The following is a 24,561-nucleotide window of genomic DNA, read 5'->3' on the forward strand; positions in this document are numbered from 1 at the left end:
CTAGAAATCTGACCTATCACGACCGAGGGCTAGCCTTAGCCTCAGTCTGGGTCAAGGTAAATACTCTGGCAAGGGCGAGGTTGTCGCTCTGCTTCGGTTCTTCTTTCCTGGCTTGTAGGCAGTCCTTCCTCAAATGACTAATGCTCCCACAAGTAAAACAGGCCTTGATCCTGCACTCTCCCTGACGTCATCGCCTGCACCGAGGACACACTAGGAAATTCCTCTAGTTGTCTCCCCCACCCTAACAACCACTGAAAGCACCTCGTGCCCTCCTATCTGAGCCAGGAGGAATAAAATAATTTGGGGCCTTTCTATTCTGTTCACTTAGGCCACTACCCGACTAGATCCCGTAAAAGGAGGCACCGTCCTCTGAGCATTGCGCCTAGCGGTGCCCTCTCTCCAAATCTGATCCTTGGCCCCCTCAACTGTAAGGGCCTTCTCCACTATTTGTGCATAGGTCGTAGTTCCCGGATCCAAAGTTATCTTGACGTCACGGGCTATCATAACATTCAATCCCCACACAAATCGATCCCTCCATGCCATATCAATAGGAACCAAGTCCGATGCGAACTTTGCTAATCGGTCAAACTTCAAGGCATACTCGGTAACCATCATCCAGTTCTGAGTCAGATTAACGAACTTGTCCACCTTTGCAGCTCGGACTACAACACTATAATACTTCTCATTGAAAATGTTCCTGAATTCTTCCCAAGCCATAACTATCACATTCCTCCTCTGGGACACGACATCCCACCAGATGCGGGCGTCCTCTCTCAACATGTAGTTGGTGCAGGCTACTCTCTCATTCCCTTCCACCCTCATGAAATTAAGGATGGAAGAAATCATATTCATCCACTGATTTGCCCACAGTGGTTCTGGGCCACCCTCAAAGGTTGGAGGATGATGCCTCTTGAACCTCTCGTACAAGGGCTCCCACCTATTTTCCATAACAGGTTGGGTTGGCACTGGTGCCACAGCCTGTGGAACCTGTAACCCAATGCCCCGAGGAAGGGCCTGTTGTCTCAACTGTCAAAGGTCTTCTTCTGTTCGATGAAGTCTAGCTTCCATCTCAGCAAATAACTGTTGCCAATTTGGTGGGGTAGGTGGAGGGTCCTGACCCTGGCTATCATCCTCGGCCCGCGGAGTCTGATTGATTGCCGAGGCATTACTGTCAATGACGCCGAACATCAGGCATGATAACAACATCCAAAACCACCTCACAATCTCATCAACCAGCCACAATCAATGAATTCACATATCACACATAACATATAACAGTCAAGGGGTCTTGCCCTAGCATCATGCATACATCAACACATTCATCATGCTTTATCTATACATTCAGGCAAACAGGGCCACTTAAGCAAGCAATTAAGCATATAGTTCATTAAATACCAACCAACCCTGAGTCAAGCTTGTCACTGGCAACGAGCATACATGTTCAGTCGATCTCTAGGAACCATAAACCTTGGCATGCTCTGATACCAAGTTGTAATGCCTTTCTACCTTAGTGTCGTTATTGTGTGAGTTATAAATGTGCCATTAGCTCGCAAATCGAGGTTTTAGGTTAAAAGTGTGACTAAATTGAAATAAAACTTGTTTAATGACATTAATGAAAAATATTTTGACATTCATTGAAATCATAAAAATTTATACAGTTGGGATCCCAAAATACTATTTAGAAAATGTATTACAACTCAAGAATGTAAATACGATCGACCTAGGCGAAAAATTAGTTCATTACAGTACATTCCCAAAATAACGTTGGTCGTGGCAGCCAGGTAGGCCGAACATGTACCCGTCGCTCCACGCTCTCTGTACTAATGGTTGGTCGACCTTTCCTTTGCCCATACCTGCACCATAGAGCACCCATGAGCCAAAGCCCAGCAAGAAAACTCAACATATCACATATCAATCCAACAATATACAGCAAAACAGTCAATAGACTAAACACGTAGCAACCTACGCCGACCCAAGTGATTTACTAGGCCATGGGTTCAAGGTTTTCACCGAGCGGGTGGATACAGCACCCTTAGAGGGTCTCGCCCTAGCGGCCTGCACTCAATGTGTTCAACGCTATTCCCGACCCCTTGCCATATCAGGCTTCTTGCCGTTCTCAGCCTTCGTTGTTCCCGACCTTCGTCGTTCTCTCATAAACATGTATAACACAACATGGCATTCATAGATATTCACACATAAGTTAAACATAAACAATAGGGTCACACCCTGAAACACAAACCATAGGGCCATGCCCTGCTCTACAGGTACAACAGTTTTCTCACCTGTGTCCTGAATCGATTGACTACCGCAATCCCAAGCACGATCTCCTAACTTGAGCTTTGTTGAAAACCTATTCACAACGTATTCACAATAACCATCCATCAAGCCCTAAACCAAATAAGAACTTCAGAATATTAATCTAGCCTCCGTAGCTTTAGATTCTACTAAACCAGGTAGTAAAATCCTTCTCGAGCCTTAACATTTGGGTTCCCAAGCTTATAACCCTCAAACAGTCCCATAAGGTCCGCGGCGCGCTCAATTCAGAGGGCAAAGCCCTCTCTGCTGAAGGACACAAGCCGCGGTGCACTATACCTTGCGTCGCGGCACCTGAGCAAGTTTCTAAGGTCCCCAGGCCTAAATGTTCAAATGGGTTGCGGCGCCTAATGAACAGGGTCGCGGCTCGAGCCCCAAATCCCATAACTCCCCATGCATTTTACGAGCTAACCTCCCTAAAACTCACAAATTTTGAGCCTTAATCCTAGAATTCAGCCTAGGATTCATATCCAAACAACAGAACTAATATAAGCATCCAAAAACTTAACTACAACCTGATCACAACCTAAGCTCAACACTTAAATTCAACCAAACTTGAACCTATACCATCATACCAAAAATTACAGCAAAATACATAGATAATTCAATACATGATTCTTACCTCTGTGATAGTTTCGGCCTGAGCTAATTCCCAAAGTCTTCAAGCCTGTTTTCCCCAACAAATCCAAGCCTTGAATCCTCAATTTTCTGGGCAACTTCCTTCAAAATTCTCAAACCACTCCAAGGACCAAGAGAGGGAGAGAAACCCATGAGATAGAGAGAGAGAGAGTGAGAGTTTATGTTTTCTTTTAAGTGACTCTAGAGTCTTAGCTGCCTAAGGTCTAAGGTTATCCCCTAACTGAAATGTCCAAAACGCTCTCAAAACTAACCTAAATCCTCTAGTGTCACCAAGGGCAATCCCGTCAATTTCCACATCCCGCTAAATCCTCGAGTGTTCCTATAAATCCCCATTTAATCCTAACATGCCCAAATAATCGCCAAATTACTACCCGCTACCCAATAAATCCCGAACACCAACAATGTTCCCAAAATACCCCTAGGCTCCTCCCGAGTAGGGTATTCGACCCCGTTGTTACTATTTAGCTAATTTTCTCCCTAAGATCGTCTCGGATCGCACATCACAAGTATATCACCACACCCTCGTGGTACTAATCACAATACACACATATATCAAAATTATGCCCTCGACGGGATAAAATTACAAATCTGCCCCTAATAACCAAATGGGGCCCACATACATATTTAATACACCTAAACATGCACTTCTAATCACATAATCATTTAATTCACATATTAGCATAATTAAATCACTTATTTCCCTCCCAACACACTAATCAAGGCTCTAAGCCCTATTAGCAAATTTTGAAAGCTACAAAAACCATTACTTTTCCTTTGATATATTTATATACACATGCTTTGTTGACATTCTGTTTAAAGACATATGTTTTAATTGTTTCATCAAAGGTGATATTCCAAGACCTAGGCTTGTTTTAATCTATAAATGGATTTCCACAACTTTCACATCTTTTGATCTTCCCCATTCTTGATGAACCCTTCTGTTTGTACCATATAGATATTTTCATCAAGATAGCCATTCTAGAAGGTTGTCTTGACGTCCATCTGCCATATCTCATAATCATACATGGCAGCCATGAATAAGAGGATGTGAATGGATTTCAGCATGGCCACAGGAGAAAATGTTTCTTCACAATCAACACATTCTCTCTGAGTGTAACCTTTGGCTACTAGCACTGCTTTGAAAGTCTTCACTTTCCCACCTACACCTCTTTTCTTCTTGTATATCCATTTGTACCCAATGGGCCTAACATCTTTAGGTGGGTCTACAAGTTCCCATACATAATTGGAATACATAGATTCCATTTCTTGGTTCATGGCTTCTTGTCATTTCTCCTTTTCAGGATCATCCATAGCCTATTTAAATGTTAATGGATCATCCTTGTCTGTATCAGAAACAAGGACATGTGCCTCATGTTCATAGCGAACAGATTTTTTCACAACCCTCCCACTATGACGTTGCACTGGGGTTTCCTTTTCAGGAATAGTGTTTTCCTCTGTTTGTCGTTTATCATTTAATGATGATGATGAAGGTGATGGAATCTTATCAGCTGTGAGTTTCTCCAAAATTACTTTGCTCCAAGGTTTATAGTTATTCATATAGTCGTGTTCAAGGAAGGTCGCATTTGTTGAAACAAATAAATTTTGGTGCTTGGGACTATAAAAGTAACCGCCTCTTGTTTCTGGAGCATAGCCCACGAAAATGCATACTTCATACCTTGAAGAACATGAGCAGGACAGCCCCAAATACAGAAATTGTGCAAACTAGGATTGTTACCATTCCACAGTTCCAGTGGAATTTTGCTTATGGTCTTAGATGGGACTACATTCAAAATTTAAGTTGCCATTTGAAGTGCATATCCTTAGAATGAGAGAGGAAGTGAAATATAGGTTAACATAGACCTAACCATGTCCAACAAGGTCCTGTTTCTTCTTTCTGAAACACCATTTTGTTGTGGCATTCTAGGTGTTGTGAGTTGGGATAGAATACCATGCTCCAGCATGAAATCTTTGAATTCTAAATCAAAATATTCACCACTTTGATCTGATCAAACCGTTTTAAGAGTCTTACCTAATTGCTTCTCAGACTCAGCTTTGAACTCTTGAAAATTACCGAAGGTTTTAGATTTCCTCAGCATTAAGTAAGTATGACCATATCTAGAGTAATCGTCAATAAAGGTGACAAAGTACTCATACCCACCTCTTTCTTGTACATTTATTGGACCACAGACATCTCTATGTACAAGCTCCAAAGGTTCAAACCTCATAGAATTAGACATGTCAGATTATGATGTTATTCTTGGCATGGATCGGTTGACTGTTTGAAGCAACTATAGACTGTTGTGGAAAAACAGTAGAATTCTATCCAGACGAAAGGGGAGACTTTTTATTTTAAGGGAGAAATGACGGGACTCCGAACACCTATCATTTCAGCATTGGAAGCTCAGAACATGATGCAACATGGGTGTTCAGCATATTTGGCAAGTCTCATAGATAAATCCAGAGAGACCGAGTTGAAACCAAAAAATGTTCACATAGTCTGTGAATTTCCCGAAGTATTTCCCGAGGACCTACCAGGCTTACCCGTGGAAAGAGAAATTGAATTTGTGATCGAACTTGCAACAGAAACAGCACCAATATCTAAGGCACACTACCAAATGGCACCTGTAGAGTTGAAAGAACTTAAGACCCAACTACAGGAGTTATTGGACAAAGGTTTCATTCGACCAAGTCATTCGCCATGGGGCCACCAGTACTGTTTGTAAAGAAGAATGATGAGAGTATGAGAATATGCATCGTTTATTGAGAACTCAATAAGGTCACAATCAAGATCAAGTATCCTTTGCCTAGGATAGACAACCTTTTTGACCAACTGCAATGGGAAGTAGTGATCTTCAAGATTGATCTGCGATCTGGGTACCACCAGTTGAAGGTGAAGGAAGGAGATATTTCCAAGACGGCATTCAGAACTCACTATGGGCACTATGAGTTTTTAGTGATGTCTTTCGGACTCACTAATGCCCCAACAGCATCAATGGATATGATGAACATAGTATTCAAGGACTTTTTGGACAAGTTCATAGTGGTGTTCATCTAAGACTAAGGAAGAGCATGAAGATCATCTGAGATTGACATTCAACAAACTTCGAGAACATCAGCTTTATGCTAAGTTTTCCAAGTGTGATTTCTGGTTAGAACAAGTAACTTTCCTATGGCATATAGTGTCCAAAGATGGAATAGCAGTGGACCCAGCTAAGATTGAGGTCATTAGGGACTGGCCCCAACCCAAGAATGCCTTCGAGGTCTGAATTTTCTTAGGGTTAGTGGACTATTACTGGAAGTTCGTAAGGGTTTCTCCAAGATTGCAACACCCTTAACCAATCTGACCCACAACCACCAGAAGTTCAGTTGGACAGAGAAATGTGAAGAGAATTTTCAGACTATGAAAGATAAGTTAATCTCTGCACCTATCCTTAGTGTTCCCACTGAAGAGGGAAAGATCGTGGTGTATTGTGATGCATCCAAGAATGGATTGGGATGTGTGCTAATGAAAAATGGAAAGGTAGTAGCTTATTCTTTGAGACAGCTCAAGGATTATGAACATAGGTATCCTACACATGACCTGGAGTTGGTAGCAGTAGTTTTCGCACTCAAGATATGGAGACACCACCTATATGGAGACAAGTACGAGATTTACACCGACCATAAGAGTCTGAAATACTTCTTCACTCAGATGGAGTGGAATATGAAACACCTAAGGTGGCTATAATTATGAAAGACTATGATTGCAAAATTTTATACCACCCAGGCAAGGCCAATGTAGTGGCCAACGCATTGAGTAGGCGTGGACATGGAAGTGTCTCAGCCCTGAGTACAATAGAGGCACCTTTCCAGAGAGAGATCATCAGTGTTGGAATAGAGATGGTAACCGGAGGCCTAGAAAATCTCACCTTGCAGTCCACCTTGTTATATCATATTAGAGAAGGGCCGAAAGTAGATGAAGCCCTAGTGAAGCATGAGATTTTGGTACAATAAAATGGTGGCAGTGACTTCTCTATGTCAAAGGGAGGGTTGCTACGATACAAGGATAGAATCTATGTGTAATGCCCTACTAATCCAGGACCGTTACATTGTGTGTTAAAAGTAGTGCTTAACTCAGTAAGCGAGTCATTTGGACTCAAAAGTGTAATTAAAATTAAACGATGGTTTAGGTACTAAAAAGTTTGGTCAAAGAACTTGAACTTTTCATTAAAAATGTTTGACTAAATACAAGGGATCCCAAAGGTTTTAAATTAAAAATACAAATATATCATAAGTACAAATTTAGCTGACCTAAGTGGCAAACTAAACTAATAACCCATGTACCTCAAAAGTATCTCGTCTGTGGCAGCCAAGCAGGCTGAGTATGTACGCGCCACCCCTAGAGCTCTCCAACTCATGATTGGTCCAGTTTCCTTTGCTCTTACCTACACCACAAAACACACATGAGCCAAGGCCCAGCATTTCTATCAAATACATGCTTTATAAATCAAAACCAGATTCACGTGGATTTTCTAACACGTATAACGACTCAGGCTAAGTAGATGCATACTGCATCCCTATAATGGCCCGGCCACTACGACCTACATTACGCATGTAGTGCCGATAACGACCTCAAGGTCGATAACAGCCTCCCAACCGATCAATCACAAACTACAACCAATCGTTACAAATGTTTATAACAATAGAGGCTTACATAGAGCAAACAACTTTAAACAGATTCATAGCACGATCACACACGCGCTTGCTAAGCAGGGCTCAAGCCCTACACTCAGTGCATGTGCTAGTTTTCTTACCTCAAGTCATGTGTTGATGACAGAGCGACCTTGAGTGTGATCCTTTTTCCTGAGCCTCGTGGAACCCTAGTCACAACATCAACGATGAATTCCATCAAGAATTAAAACCAATAAAGAGCTTCAAGACCAAGCCCTAGTCCTCGAGACCTCAGATTCTGCTAAACTAGGTAGCGGAATCATTCATGAGTCCTCCAATTTGGTTTCCCAAAACCCAAAATCAATATACTCTAAAATCCCATTTAGCACCACGCGCACCCCCTAGCTGTGTCGCTGCCCCTTAATAGGTTGAGAAGCCTTCCTATGCATTTTGAGTTGCGGTGCCCTCCACAAGGGTCGTGGGGCCCTACTGGCTGAGAGCTTACCCCATAAACTCTCCCCATTTTGTGTCGCAATGCCAAGGCGGCCCAAGGGTAACCCAGCTTCAAATGGGTCGCGACGCTCCTACCAAGCGCCGCGAAGCTACTGCGAGAACCCAGATTTTTGCGATTTTCAGAAATTGCCAGTCATCCCAAACACCCCATTCAGCCAAATTTGCACCAACAAACAATCACAAACCAGCCCTACAATATCAATAAACCAAAAAACACTCCCAAAAATGCTCTAAAACCAACAATTCTCAACTCAAGGACCAAAAACCTTAACTCCTCAAGAACACCACGGAAAAGCTATGAAAAGAGTTATTACCTTTGAATTCCTCAGCGAAAATTTGAATCCCTTAACTATAGGTACTCCTATTACCTCAAATCCTCAGCCACAAGTTCTAACTCCCACTAAGATCACCTCTAGGTTCAACACTTCAAGAGCTCCTCCTTGGAACAAAGTAGAGTGAAAGAGAGAGAGAGAGAGAGAGAGAAAGCAAGAGGAACGTGAATGAAAGGGTATGCTTCAGACTTTGCTAAGATTTTAGCTATATCCCTGGCAAAAGACTATTATACCTTTGCCCATTAAGTCTCTCACCAAAGCCCACAAGGGCACAAAGTTCATTTGACACCAATTCCCACTAAACCTCCAATTAAACTTAAAATTCTCAATTAACCCACTAATCTTCCAAATACTAATATTTTTCTCAAATATATACCCCTATCCCAATAATTCCCGATAATTTACCAGAATACCCCTAGGCTCACCCCGAGCCAGATATTAATCCTCGATGTGACTTTTTCGATAATTTGCTCAAAAGGATCATCTCAAGCCGAATATCTCAAAAATACATAATAATGTGGTCTCAAACATATAACACATATAATTACAATTATACCCTCTACGGTTCAAAATTACGAAAATGCTCATTTTTAACAAAAGTGGGCCCTTAAGCACACTTAATACACTTAAACATGCAAAGACAGTCATATCATAATATAACTCATATATTTCATATAATCACATATAGATATTCAATTATGCCCTCCCGGCACACTAATCAAGGCACTAATCCTTATTAGAAATTTTTGGAGGTTACACTGTGTGCCTAATGATGATGAGATTAAGACAAGTATTATGAAAGAGGCACGTACGATACCCTATTGCTTGCATCCGGGATCTACCAAAATGTACCAAGACCTTAAGACAGTATACTAGTGGCCAGGGATGAAGAGAGACATTGCTGAGTTTGTCACCACATGCCTGACTTGTCAGCAAGTGAAGGCAGAACATCAAAGGCCAGCAGGGTTACTACATCCACTCTATATTCCATAATGGAAATAGGAAGATATAGCAATGGATTTTGTGGTAGGACTATCTAGGACCACAAAACAGCATGACTCTACCCGGATAATAGTAGATAGACTCACTAAGTCTGCTTACTTCCTGCAAGTTAAGTCAACCGATTCAGTAGACCAGTATGAGGAGTTATATGTTAGTGCAATTGTGAGACTTCACGGGGTACCAAAGTTGATTATCTCCAACAAAGGCTCAGTGTTTACTTCAAACTTTTGGGAAGGATTACAGAAAGCAACCGTTACAAAGTTAAGTACCATTTTTCATCCTCAGGCGGGTGGACAGTCTGAGAGAACCATCCAGATCTTGGAGGATATGTTGAGGTGTTGTGCTTTAGATTTTTCAGAATCATGGAGTCGATACCTACCCCTAATGGAGTTCTCTTATAACAATAGTTACCAGTCAACTATTGGTATGGCTTCCTTGTTGGGAAAACTTATACAGGATCTTTATTTATTTTCATGTATATCTAATATTAAACAAATTAATATGAAATAGCCTAGAACATGTTTCTAAAATTGAATTCAAAGAGAACAATGATTAGAATACTTACAGTATACGCATCGGAATTAAAGAGTCCTTCCTTCAGTTTCTCTAACTCTTGTATCCTTTCTGTCGTAGAGTATTATCAAGAAACTGAACCGTTCTTCTAATTTCTTCACAGCCTTCCAATGTATCCTTAGAATCACCTAGACTAGTGTGGGAAATTCTCAATACATGAGATAGATACAGAGAGAAGAAGAGATAATAGCAAAGAGGCTTAGAAAAGGACTTGTGTTTAGAGAGAATCTAAAACTATCAGAAAACTAGTGATTAAACTTCTCTGTCGTCTCAGAAATCTTCACTGATGACTTCTCTCTAAGATCTCCTTTTATAGACTCAATTAGGCTATTTAATTTAATTAAAAAATTAATAAAATAATAGCTATTTTAAAGCCCTAGGTCGAAATTATCATGGGTTTTAGCCCCGTGAAATTTCCCATTTGATTATAAGCCCGTTGGACTTAAAATCAATGCCTGTATTATTTTCAATTGATTTAATTAATTAAACAATTATTTAAATCCTTTATCAAATTAATTATTTATAATTTGAACCTTGATTTAAACTTATTTATTAATTTAGATACCAATTTATCTTAATTAATAAATCTGCCATAATTTCTCTTTTCTTCTCAAAATTACATAACTCTGTGAAACTATCCAAAATTGACCTGATCAACTTTGATAATTCTAATTGATAATTAAATCAATTAATTGAGACTATCTTGATGATTTTATCCAAGGTACAATAGGGACCATGGGCCTATGAAATCAAGCTCCAATAAGTTATCATAAATCTAACTAATAAATTTAGTAACTTATTGATTCCTCGTGACTCCACTATAGACTCAGAATTGCACTCTTGAATTCATAGAACGCTCTATAAAAAATATAGATACGCTATTAATTATCCATTGTTACAACCATAATTGTCACTCAATCCTCTATAGACGGTCTACAATGAGATAGGACTAAAATACCGTTTCACCCCTCATTATATTTTATCCTTAAAACACTTAGTTCCTTGTAAATGATATTTCAGTAAACTAATTTAATTACTGAAATGAGATCTCTATCATTTAACACCTTGAACCAAACTAAAAGGAAACCATCGTTTCACTTCTTCATCAGAAGCTATAGATGTTCATATCTATGATTAACACTCCTACTCAATTATACTACTAAGTTCCCAAGATGTAAGTATGGGCTAGTCTGTAGGGTAAGCTGGTAACGAACAAGTCAAAGAACTCAAATAATACAATCAGTTAGAATATTAATCACTCAGAATTGAGATTGAATTGACCTATGGTCAACTCTATGATATGACTAGAATAGATAATAACAGTATGTTTACTTATCCTACCAACTGTCAATATCGGTCATGTCCGATGTAACAAATACATCCGATCTTATCTACTTTGCTAATGTTCTGGAAAGAACATAACACTGTAATGTGTAAGTAGATCATATCGTAGATTGGCAAGTCGGTGTAAATCCGGTGCACTGAATAATCTTAGGACTAACTTATTTTGAACATATAATCATATTTATATTCCACTGTGATTACGTCACAATAAATAAGATTAGCTATATGCTCAGGATTTAATAGAAGTTTATATTAAACAAATAATCATGAAAATAAAACATGTGAGCAAAGTGATTGACCAAGTCAAAAAATGATTTCTATTCTTTTATTGATAAATAAAATGAGATTACAAAGAATTTGGGTTTTAATTAGGGCATAAAACCCCAACATTCCTATCATATGCTATATGGGCGCAAGTGTAGCTCTCCCTTGCACTGGGATGAAGTTGGTGAGAAATAGATACTAGGCCTCGAGGCAGTTAGGGAAGCTAGTGAGGAAGTTGAGAAGACTCGCTAGAGAATGCTCACTGCTCAGAGTAGGCAAAAGAGTTACGTCGACCTTAAGAGAAGGGACATCGGATTCTCAGTAGGCGATTCTGTGTTTTTAAGAGTCTCGCCAATGAATGGAGTTGTGCATTTTTACAAGAAAAGGAAGTTAAGCCCGAGATTTATAGGTCCATTTGAGATTTTGGACAGAGTTAGGCAAGTTGCATATAGACTAGAATTGTCCTCGCACTCACTGAAATGCATAGCACCTTTCACATCTCATTGTTGCGTAAGTACGTGTCAAATCTCTCCCATATTTTAGTTATGAGTCGTTATAGCTGAAGCAAGACTTGAGTTATGATGAACAGCCTGAGTGTATCATCGAATAGAGATTTAAGGAACTAAGGTTCAAGAAGATTTCATTAGTTAAGGTCCTGTGGAAGAATAGTATGGAGAGAAAAGCAACATGGAAGCAAGAGGAATTCATGAGAGAAAGATACCTTGAGTTATTTGGTAAGAAAGAATTTTGAGAAGAAATTCCCTTTAAGGGGGGGTATTTGTAGCACACCAATTTTTTTATTTTATTATTAATTGTTTAAGTGTTTAGTTATTTTTACTTTAATTATTTAAATGTTAAATTCTAATTGTGTGAATTGAATTTTATTTGTTTTATTTATTTAAATTATTGTGTAAGTTTTGTGCATTGAAATTTGGTTGTGCGCAAGAGAGTGCAGGTTAGTAGTGATAGATTTGTGTACTTGTGTGTGTGCATGTACATGGTATGCATGGTGAGCATGCTATAGATTACCATGCATTTAGATCACATAAAGGGGATATTATAATTTCCCTATATTTTAAATTATGTAAAGAAAGTTCTAGAACACTTGTGTTCACACAAGTGTAAATGGAAAAACAATGTAAGAGTAAAGAGAGAGAGTTAGAGTGGGAAACCTTTTTCTATTTAATTTTAATTATTTTCTTGATAGAAATTAAAGAAAATAAGATAAGGTATGAATAAGGGATTGCCATTAGTTACCTTGAGCTATTTTGGGAAAGTAGAAAGTTGGAAGGGTGGTGTGAGTTGGCTCTTTCTTGGCCGAGTATAGAAAGTGAGAGTGAGAGAGTGGGGTTAGTCAACGAGGGTGAGTGTGGCAATACTTTCTTTTTTTTAGTTTGTTGACATATCTCTTAATTTTTCACCATTATTCCCATTTAATTCCAAGACAAAATTCAAGAAAATTTAAAATTGGAACTTACCCTTTTCCCATTAGCATAGTGGTTGACCTCTAGGGTTTTTATATAAAGAAAATAATAGAACTTGAAGGCTCCATTTTGTTGGTTGTCGAGCATAGAGAGAGAAAGGGAGAGAGAGGGCATGAGAAAGAGAGAAATAAAGAAAGAGAAGGAGAAGGAGAATAGATTTTTGAAAACCCCTTGGTAAGAACCTTGCTTTGTGCTTTGAATCCTCTATGTTCATCTTCCCATCTTCTTGATCCTAAGATTTCTTTTTCTTTTATGTGGTGTGTTTCGAAATTCCTATGGTGTCAAAGGATTGATCAATCTTGTGTTTGTGATCACTATCAAAGGAGGTAATGGGAATTCCTTGCCTTTTGTTGTTTTGATGTTGTTATATTCTTGTTTATGACTTTGGATTATTGTTTGTTATTTTGAGAAAGCATGTTTGTGATGTATGATGATGTATTGATCACGGTGGTCTTGATAGGTATAGGTTCTAATATGCTTTCACAATATTGTTATGATGAATACATGAGTTGTTATGATATTTTGATTAGAAGCATGTTAGGTTTTTAATTAAATTATGGAAACAAGAATATATGTTGATGTATGTTTCGGCCTAGCCTATGTTGTATGGTTCATTTTATTTCTTTTGAATTATGATATAAACATGTTTCTTGATTAGGGAATGTGGTGTAAATTGGAGCATGAGAAATATGATGTTTATATTGTCTATGTATCATTAGAAAGCATGCTAGGGTATGAGTTTGGGTTATGATGATGATCTATGTGAAAATTGTGGCTCATAAAATTATATGGTGCTAGGGTTTCGGCCATGACATATATTAGGCTTTAGGTTCTTTTGTTTACTTAGTTTTGAGCATGAAAAGTTGTTGTAATATAATTGTAAAAAGGGAGCATGTTAGAATTTTTATTGATATAAAATAAAAACATATTGAATTTGGTGTTGATTATATGATAATGTTTTGTGACTTAAGAATATATGAAGGTGTATGTTTGAGTTAGGAAGCATGATAGTACTGTCTTAATTTGTTTCGCATTTTTCATTTATGCTTGTTAGTGTGTCTCGGCCAATGCATCTCTTTTTGGGATTATGTTTTTTAAATGATTTAATTGTTTGTTTGCATGCTAATGATAATATTAAAATGCATAAAAAAGATATAGAAACATGCTAGTTTAATAGTTAAAAATGACTACGTGTATTTTTAAATTAAAATATGCTTGCTGATTTTTAGTTTATCCTTTACGATAATTTATAAATAATTTAAAAAGAGAACAATTTATGTCTTAAATTCATATTTTAAAACTAATACACGTAAAAGGTGAATTTCATACATGAGCAATGTATTTTTCCTTTATAAGATATATGCATATTTTTAGTGTTTATAAGTTGAGAAAATTCTTTTTAAAAAAGATGTCTAGAATTTGGTTTATTGAAAATGTGAGTATTATTGGTCCTTTTATCAAATTGTAGCTAATTATAATTAGTGTGAATTGTTATGATCTAGAAAAAAAAAATTAAAATTAAATTATGTCACATTTTATTGGTATTATTTATTTAATTTTGCCAAATTAAAAAAGTACTTTTATGGGATTAATTAATTTTGCCAAATTAATTATTTTATAAGTAATTATAAATGTTGTCACATTTTATTGATATTGAACAATAAATAAGACTATTATTTTGTACAGTTCAAGCTACTGAACTATTTTAGTGAAATAAATTTTTGTAATGAATTTTATGAATGACAATTGTATGATTTAAAGGAATAAAGTAGAATAAATTGTGTTGGTAATTTATTTTATGCTTACTGAATTTTTGTGAAATTTACAAGAAAATAAATGAATAAATATTGTCAACTTCAAAGTGAGTTTTAAGAACCATCCGATATATGCATGTTACCTGCAAGAATACTTTTACGTTCAAATATATGTTAATTAATCAAATCCATGGTTCTTGTTTTGAAACCATTGAGAATTACTTAGTAGAATTGACTTTATTCTTTTATGATTTTATGTGACATTTTTGTGTGAATAAAGTCGTGGTGCAACTTGTGTCATGTGTGCATGGCCCATGCACACGTGGTGTATGTTTGGGTGATATATTTAGTTTTACTTGATATTAAGAAGAGTGTTTGATTGACTCTTCTAGGCTCGTTGTCAAGCTATATCGCATTCTACAGCCTGGACTTGAGGTAAGGAAGTTAGCTAGAATTCTTATGTGATTATGTTGAACTATATGAGATATCAGTTATGCGATAAGTTGTTATGTATGTATGTATTGTATGATTGTATGAAAAATAGAGTGTCGTTAGCGTGCTGAAACGCGACACAACAAAGGAGTTACTAAGGTATAACGTAACTCATAGGGCAGACGCACCAAGAGGCCCACGAGGGCTAGAGGAGGATATACCGAGTTATGCTTTATTGGTTACCTCATAGAATTGTTGGTTTTATTTATTATGATGAATTTTCAAATAAAGTGTATGACACTATGAAATGTCTATGTTATGCTTTTTAAGTTTATGCACGATGAAAATAGTTTTGTATTATACTTATATGAATTGCTGTTCATGTTTGTACTTCCTTGCTAGGCTTTTAGCTCTCCCCCTTACTTTTCCCCTTTTTAGGTAGGTGAGATTTTTTTATTCATATACATGGTGATATGGGGCGTTCCATGGTCAAAGTGTATGTCGTGGGGATGTGAATCAACAAAAAGCGATCTAGAAACGCCGATGAATATTTTTATGAATTTTATTACGTTTAATTATATTTCAGCGGGACTTTGCTATTTTTATTTTAAATTATATGAAAAACTTTATATTTTGATTTGAACAAATGGGCCCATAATGCATGTTTTAATAAGGCCCCGTTGAACCTTTTGAAAAATTGTGGTATTTTTCTAAATAAGCATCGATTAATAGTCTTTTGCAAATGATAGTAGAATAAGGTGTTTTACACCTGATCTTCCTCGTCAGAAAATATTTCTTGAGATTTCGTTTAAAAATAAATAAATATTCTCTTAAAACTCAAAGTATGCTTTGAAGTTGCGGTTTTATCTGATCTGCCTCATCAAAAAAGATTTCTTGAGAATGTCATTTTATTTTGTCATTTTTTTATTTACTTTCAGCAATTTATTTTTATTTTTATTATTTTTTTTTTAAAAGAATGAATGAAGAAGAGAAACGTCGTTTTGAGCTTTATTGTCCAATGTACTTATCTTCATTCAACAATTCATATTCTAGTGCTACAGATGGTACTAGCTGTTTTAAGGGTGGCCACAAACTTAGTTTAAGACAATACCAAGAATTCGAGGTTTTAGAAGCTAAGTTTGATAGTGAAAATCCTGAGGTTACAAAGGTAGATTATGATGAACCTTATAGTGACTATGTGACCATAGGAATCATAATCCTAGCTGGAATAAGCTGGAACAACCCCATTGATTTTAGTTGGAAGTCTGAGTACAACTACCATGTATCGCCTTTTGAGCACAATTTTTTTAACTTTTACCATGAACCTCAATATAATGTCTGGCCTGATAGGGATCCTTTTGAGGACACATCTTACACATTTATGGAGGCACAAAGAGAGTTTAATGCACAATTTATGGAGGAACTTAGAGAACTTAAGGCTCAACTCTCAGAGTGCACCGACGTTGTTAACTCACATAATGAAAATCAATTCCAGTCACCACCCGAGACCATAGCACCATTCTCCACTCCCATTTTCGATCAATTCGTTGAGGCTGATGCCATTACCATTCAGAGTGAAAATATTTCCTGTGCTGAAATTCTTTCAACCACTCTGAATGAAATCAAATGATATCATACTGATGTGATAGACAAATTCATGGAGGAAATTATAAAAAATTTCTCAAAATCACACAAATTCCTTCACGATTTTAAAACTAAACATTTTCTTTTTCCTGAAAATGTAGTTAACGCTTCTATTTTTTAGACTCGTGATAAAAGAAAATTCATTTTTGATACAGGATAAGATGCAATATGCAGTTGGTAGACACATCTGAGAGCAATGCTTCTGCCTACCAAAGACTGATCAGGTTTTATCTTTCCATGTTTTATCTTTCAGTTTTGTGTGTATAATTTTTGTCTTGCATTTTACTTTTGTGTGTTGGTTGCTTTGATTTTGCTTGGGTGGTTGTCATTTTATCATTTTTCCCTTAAAATGTGCATAACGTTAGATATTGAGAGAAATGTCTCATTTAAAGTTGGGGTTATGGAGCATATTCATGCGTTGAAATATATTTTGATTACTATTTTGAAATTTTGAGTTAATTTTTTGCAAAATTCATGACAAGAAAATTTTTGTGAGATATATTTGACTATTTTGACTATTATGAAGTAATTTTTTATAGTAATCTCATGCACAACCAAACATGTGAAAATAAAGTTTTTAACACATTCAGTTGAGAAAAATCCTAAAGTTTAAAGCTTTTAATTTTTTGTGAGTTGTGAGAATGAGAAAACAACTTTGAAAACTTATATTGATCATTTGTTTTGGTATAATTAATTTTTGGGAATTTAAAACATGAAATTTACTACAGGGATAATTTTTGTGTTAAAAGAGTCTTTGTCGTATTTTATTGTAATTTTCTTTTTATTTTCTTATATTTTTTCTTTATTCCTATTTTGTCTCTTGTCAAAAAGAAAAAAATATAGAAAAAAAGAAGAAAATATATATATATATATAAAAATGAATGAAAAAAAAAAAAGCGAGAGCAACATTTTTCATTTTCATCTTTTGTAGTTTTGTTGAAAAAAAAATTTTGTCAAATAAAAAAAATCAACATTGCTACTACATTTGTTTTCAATTTTATGTTATTTAAAAAGATTAAGAAAATTGTATTTTATTGTGTATTGTTCTTTATTTTGGCTCTTGGTTCTTGGTGTTATATTGTAAAATCTCGAAGGTTTTTATGTCATTTAGATTCCAATTAATTGATTAGTCTATCTTTTGATCAATATTCGTTAATATTGCTTGTCCTAAAACGGTAACATCGATTGTTTAGCATTAATTGATAAATTTCCAACTCCAAGAGTGTCAACCATCTCCTGTAAAAATACTTTCAATACCTTTGTGAGGATTTGGAGTTGAGACTTTATTCTTTGGTGATTTTTCAATACTGTTTGTGTTATGAATTGTGGAAAGATGAATATGGTTTGGTGCACACACACAAAGCTCTTGAATTACAACTTTGATAGTTTTAAATAACATTTTCTAAATTCTCGCTAAACATTTTTGCCAAGTAATTTTACATAATTTAGCTCACTAATTCATCTTGGTAATAATTTTTACCTGCTTGAATTTCTAGGGACTAGCAATTAGCTATTGGGGTTGTGATTAGTGGTGAAAAATGCACATTTTATAGATCTTAAATGTTAAAATAAATTGAGTTTTAAATAATATTTTCTTGAATTTAATGTGATATATTCTACAATTGAAAATATTAATTTTTATTTAATTTGTGTTATGTTGTAGGAAATAAAATTTATTGTGGTACTTTGAAATGAAGAGAAAAGAAAAGAATTAAAGTTGAAAAGAGAATTGAGATATTGGCATTTTTGCAAGCCACCAACCCAAAGAAGCAAGGCCCCGGCCCTCTAGAAACCCAAGGCCCGCCTCGCGCAGGCCCAGACAGGGCTGCCTACCCTTTGCAGCCAGAGCGCCACCTAGTGCGCTCTCCACGCAACACGTGTTGCCCCAGCAGCCCAGCCTGCTCCGCGACCTAGTTGGCGACCCGCACGTAACCCGCGCCCGACCCGGTTTCTGGCAGCCTTCTTCACCCTTCAGTCAATGCTCCATATGTCGCTTTTCTATTCGTGCACCATTCAAGAGAGTCAAACTCTGCTATTCTTAGTCTAATTAATCTCATCAGCATTCTTTTTTCTCCATTTTTTATCACACTTCTCGTCCATGCAAAACAAAAGCCAAAATAATAAATATAACAAGACCAAAAATAATAATATTAGATTGGGGAGGAAGATTAGAATTAAAGCCAGCAAAGCTCCAAGACATTAGACTATGACAGAGGAGAAAAAGGTATAAACAACACAAGAAAAAGGAAAAACAACAAAAAAACCCTAAAACAAAAATCATAAAAAGTGAAATGAGGGCGTGAGGGTTTTCTTCTAGCTTCTCCATGGCGAGGCGCAAGAAGATTCACCAGAAGCCTGTTACAAACGATAAGGGGAAGATTACACCAGGGATTGAGAATACAGAGGAATGCTTGTTAGTAGAAGAGGATCAAGATCTTCTGACTGAGTTGGAAGAGGTTTTTAAGGATACTGTGGCCGAGTTCCCTGAGGTGGGTGGCTCGAATTTGAAGGAGCGGATGAGGGATGATGATGCGGTTCATGATGCTGGGTTAAAATGGAGCGAACAGGATGATGATGGCACTGATTTTTTGACTCAAGCCAAAGATAAGTGGTCTTCATTTAAAAATTTGTTACCAAATCAGGGTGGTGCTCGATTGGAATTTGCTGAACCTTTGGTTCAAGATGGCCATCGAATTGCTCAAGTAGATTTGGAGGAAATTGCAGTTGAAGCTTCGTTTTGGAATTCAGCTGTTGTTTGTATGGTTTTAGGGGCCAATCCTCCTTTTGCTGTCTTTGAAGGGTTTATAAAGAGAATGTGGGGAAAGTTGGGGATTGAGAAGATTGCAAGGTTAAATGCTGGTCATACCCTAGTTAAATTCAGAGATGAAGTCACTAGAGATTTGGTCTTAGAGAATGGTGTTTTGCATTTTGATAGGAAGCCAGTTATTGTGAGACCTTGGACTACTGAGTTAGATCAGTTGAGGTTGGTCAAATCAGTCCCTGTTTGGGTTAGATTACCTGGGTTGGGTTTGCAATATTGGGGAACCAAATGTCTAAGTACTTTGGTGAGTACTCTTGGGAGGCCAATTCTAGTTGATAAGGTCACAAAGGATAGATCTATGATGCAATTTGCAAGGGTTTTAGTAGAGATTGATATAGCTGATGAGGTTCCGAAGTATATTCAATTCATGAATGAAAGAGGCCAATTAATGGAACAGTTGGTTGAGTTTGAATGGCTCCCCACTCAATGTAAGAATTGCAAAGTATTTGGCCATTCTATGTCTCTCTGCAATAGGAAAAAAGAGGAGGTGTGGAAACCAAAAGTTCCGAAAACTGGGGAGATAAAACAGGGTAGTTTGTCTGAGACACAACAAGGCAGTACTTCTGTTATTTCAGAGCCTGATGCTGGTCTGGGTGTTAAACAGATGGATGACAGTCTGGAGGGTCCTATTGTTCACGAGAAGCCAGCAACTGATGCTGAGGGTGTTACACAGATTGCTAAACCAGTTCAGAATAAGAAACATAGGAGTACTTCGGGTACCACTGTAGTTTAGGAGGGTGCTTGGGTAACCCCTAAGAGAGTGGGTGGGGTGAAGAAAGTGAGTCATAAAGTTCAGAATAAATTGAGGAACTCTTATGAGGTGTTACAGGAGAAACGAATGGAGGGTCTGAAACAGGATGAGAAGTTAGCAAACAAAATACATGGGGGAATTCCACATTCTTAGTTGGAATGTTCGAGGTTTGAATAAGAGGGATAAGCAACGATCCCTTAGTGCTTTTTGTCAAGTGAATAAGATTGGTTTAGGTGCTTTTCTTGAGACCAAAATAAAGGGAGAAAAAGTGGAGGATATGATGAGAAGTTATTTTAATGGTTGGAGCTTTTATAAAGGGATTATCAATGAAGGTAGAATTCTGTTGGTGTGGAAAAGTAATATACTGGTTGTGGATATTATTCAAGAGAGTGACCAATTTATGCATACTCTTATTAAAGAGGTCAGATATAATAGGAAGTACTGTATTACTTTTGTTTATGGCAGAAATACTATCCAAGAAAGATATCAGTTATGGAGGGACTTATCGAATCTTCATTTCCCTGCTACTGCCTGGTTACTGACAGGTGATTTCAACTCAGTGTTTAATGTTGATGATAGACTTGGGGGTCGGCCAGTGATGGCAGCTGAAGTGGTTGATGCTCAAGGTTGGAAAGCTTTAGGTTTGGCGGATGAGCTTAGATCTATTGGCTCACACTATACTTGGACTAATAACCAAGATGGTAGAGCTAGGATTTACTCTAAAATAGACCATATTTTTAAGAATGAAGAGTGGATTGATCTTTTCCCTGAGTCAATTGCTGTAATAAAGTGGGACATTTTTTCAGATCACTGTTATTGTCTCATTAAGGCTGTTCAGGAGGTGGTTTCGGGTTTAGGCCTTTTAAATTTTTCAACATGTGGATTGATCATGCTAATTTCAAGAGGACTGTGTTGGAGAGTTGGTACAAACCAGTTCAGGTTGTTGGTCTTGATAGAGTGATGGTGCAACTTAAAAGGTTAGCTAGAGTTCTGAGGCTGTTTAATAAACAGCAAGTGGGAGATGTTGAACGGAATTTTCAGATTGCTAAGGAGAATTATAATCGGGCTCAAATTCAATGTCAGAAAAATCCTCTTGTTGCTGGTTTTCAAATAGAAGAGCAAATTGCTTGTACTGAATTGACCCAGCAGTATAAAATTTATGACAGCTACCTTAGACAAAGAAGTAAAGTGAACTGGCTCAGATGTGGTGATGATAACACAGCCTTTTTTCATGCTTGTTTGAAGCATCAGAAGGAAATTAATCGTATTACTTCTTTTGTTTCTGACACAGGGCAGTTAGTTGAGGATTTTGATGAAGTGGTGGATCATTTTTTAGTGCATTTTCGGAATGCTTTGGGCAGCAACAGTAAGACAGTGAGCACTATCCAGAAAGACTGTTTTATACATGGTAACACTCTTTCTCTTGAGCACCAACTGGAGCTAATCAAACCTTTTTCTTAAAAGGATGTTAAAAATGCTATGTTTAGCATTGGGTTTATTAAGAGTTCGGGTCCAGATGGATATGGTTCGGGGTTCTTTAAAGCTATGTGGAATGAAATTGGTGATGACATTTCAGATGCCATTTTAGGCTTCTTTCAGCATGGATCACTTCCTAAAGGCCTAAATAATGCTTTGTTAACTTTGATTCCTAAAGTTCCGAATCCTACTAAGGCAGTGGAATATCGTCCTATAGCTTGCTGTAATGCATTATATAAATGCATTTCGAATATGATTTGTAGTAGATTGAATGTGGTCCTTCCAGTGCTAATAAACCAAAACCAAGGAGCTTTTGTGAAAAATAGACTTTTAACTCATAATATCCTTATCTTTCAGGATATTCTTAAAGGCTATAGGAGGAAACATATATCTCCTCGTTGCGTGATGAAAGTTGATCTAAGCAAAGCTTATGATTCAATTGATTGGAATTGTTTGGAGGACATTCTAACTGCCTTTTGTTTTCCAGGTCTTTTTATTAAATGGATCATGACTTGTTTAAAGGACTTTTCTTATTCTATTCTGCTAAATGGAAGAATTCAGGGGTGTTTTACAGGAAGGAAGGGATTAATACAAGGGGACCCGATCTCCCCTTTGTTGTTTGTGCTTATTATGGAATATTTTACTAGAAGCCTCATCCAAGCTACTCAGGATAAAGTTTTTAAGTTTCATCCTAGATGCAAAAAGCTGAGATTGGCTAGTTTATGCTTTGCAGATGACCTTGTTCTGTTTTGTAAGGGGAACAACTCTTCAGTTCAGGTTATTCAGGATTGTTTTAAAGCCTTTAGTGCGGTTTCTGGGTTAATAGCTAACTTGGAGAAGTCGAAAATTTATTTTGGGGAGCTGTCTGTGACTGAAACCAGCGAGATATTGAAGGAGATTCAGATTGCTGAAGGGGATTTTCCTCTCAAATATCTTGGGGTGCCTCTAAGACCTACAAAGTGGCAAGCTGGGGACTGTGATGGTATTTTAAAGAAGATAAGGCTGAAGCTTTTTCACTAGTCTAACAAGCATTTGTCCTTTGCTGGAAAATCTCAGCTGATTCACTCAGTGCTTTTGGGGATAAGAGCCTTTTGGATGAGTATCTTCATGCTCCCTAAGAAAATTATTGCTGAGATTGACCATCTTTGCAGGAAATTTCTGTGGGGCTCTAGTGGGAGGAATGATAACAGGAGTAAGTTACATCTCACAAATTGGGATCAAGTCTGCCTTCCCAAACAGATGGGGGGTGTTGGGTTTAAGGATAGTGTTAAATGGAATATGGTTTTGCTTGCCAAATACATATGGGCTGTTTCTACTAAACAGGATGTTCTTTGGGTCAAATGGATAGATGCCATTTACCTTAAAGGACAATGGAATATGGTTTTGCTTGCCAAATACATATGGGTTGTTTCTACTAAACAGGATGTTCTTTGGGTCAAATGGATAGATGCCATTTACCTTAAAGGACAATCAATTTGGGATCATAAGCTTCAAGTAGATGTAAGTTGGTACTGGCGCAATCTCATTAAGTTGTCTACTATCATTAATGCAGAAATCCTGGCTAAGTCTACTGTGAAGAACAAATTACATACCAGCAAGCTATATGAGCTGTTGGTTCACAAGGATAGAGTTCCTTTTTTTCATGTTGTCTGGTGCAATTTATCTATGCCCAAGCATAGATTTATACTTTGGCAAGCGACTTTGGGGCACTTACTAACTAGAGACAACTTGGTTAAGTGTCATTTACAGATTATTTCTGAGTTGTGCCCTGTGTGTGAGTTGCAGCAAGAAAGTCATGATCACCTCTTTTTTCAGTGCCCTTTCTCGCAAATGGTGAGGCAAAGAGTGGCTTCTTGGCTGAATTGGGATATTTGGCCTATCCATTACCAAGAATGGATTAATTGGATGAAGGGGAAGCCGAAAGGTCTCCAGCAAAAACTGCTTGCTGCTGGTCTAGCTGCTGTGGTTTATTTGGTCTGGTGGAATAGGAATCAATGCCTATATAATCATTGTTCTTTCTCTGTTAACTCAGTTTTTACTGTGTTGCAAAATAGTTTATGTGCTAGAGTTAAAAACTTGTCTAGTTGTAAGCTTTCTAGTAAGGATGTAAGGTTTCTTGAGAGTGTTAATTTGTTGTAATCCTCGGTTGGAGGGGCTCTTTTGAGCTGGCTTTGTACTGTTGTTTTTGTGGTTCTATAAAAGTTTCCTTTCATCAAAAAAAAAAATAATAATAATAATATTAATATTATTATTATCTTTATTTATTTTTCAATCATTTTTTAGGCTCTATAAATAGGAGCTATTTTTATTAGTTTGATATGTAATTTTTAGGTAACAAAACTCTACTCAATTTCAATCTCACTTCTCTTCTTTTCTTTCTAGAATTTTTTTGAGAATGTGTAATATAATAGGCTAACATATATTCATTATGACTTTATTTGGTATTTTTATTCACTATGTGCTTTAAGTTAATATATTTGAGTGGTTTATTTTCTTTCATCCCTTTCTCTTCATCTTATTATCTCTATTTATATTTATTAATAGCATATAGATTTTGTCAAGAATTTTC

General features: G+C 36.9%; 1 protein-coding gene across 1 annotated transcript; it reads left to right on the forward strand.

The window, feature by feature from the left end:
* Positions 1–20,646: 20,646 nt before the first annotated feature.
* LOC133829344 (uncharacterized) lies at positions 20,647–24,131 on the forward strand. Its single transcript, XM_062259132.1, has 4 exons — positions 20,647–21,217; positions 21,355–21,890; positions 21,981–22,974; positions 23,062–24,131. The coding sequence occupies exons 1-4, from the start codon at positions 20,647–20,649 to the stop codon at positions 24,129–24,131; spliced, it is 3,171 nt and encodes a 1,056-aa protein (XP_062115116.1).
* The last annotated feature ends 430 nt before the right edge of the window (positions 24,132–24,561 follow it).

This window comes from Humulus lupulus, chromosome 1 (genome assembly GCF_963169125.1).
Source record: "Humulus lupulus chromosome 1, drHumLupu1.1, whole genome shotgun sequence".
NCBI lineage: Eukaryota > Viridiplantae > Streptophyta > Magnoliopsida > Rosales > Cannabaceae > Humulus > Humulus lupulus.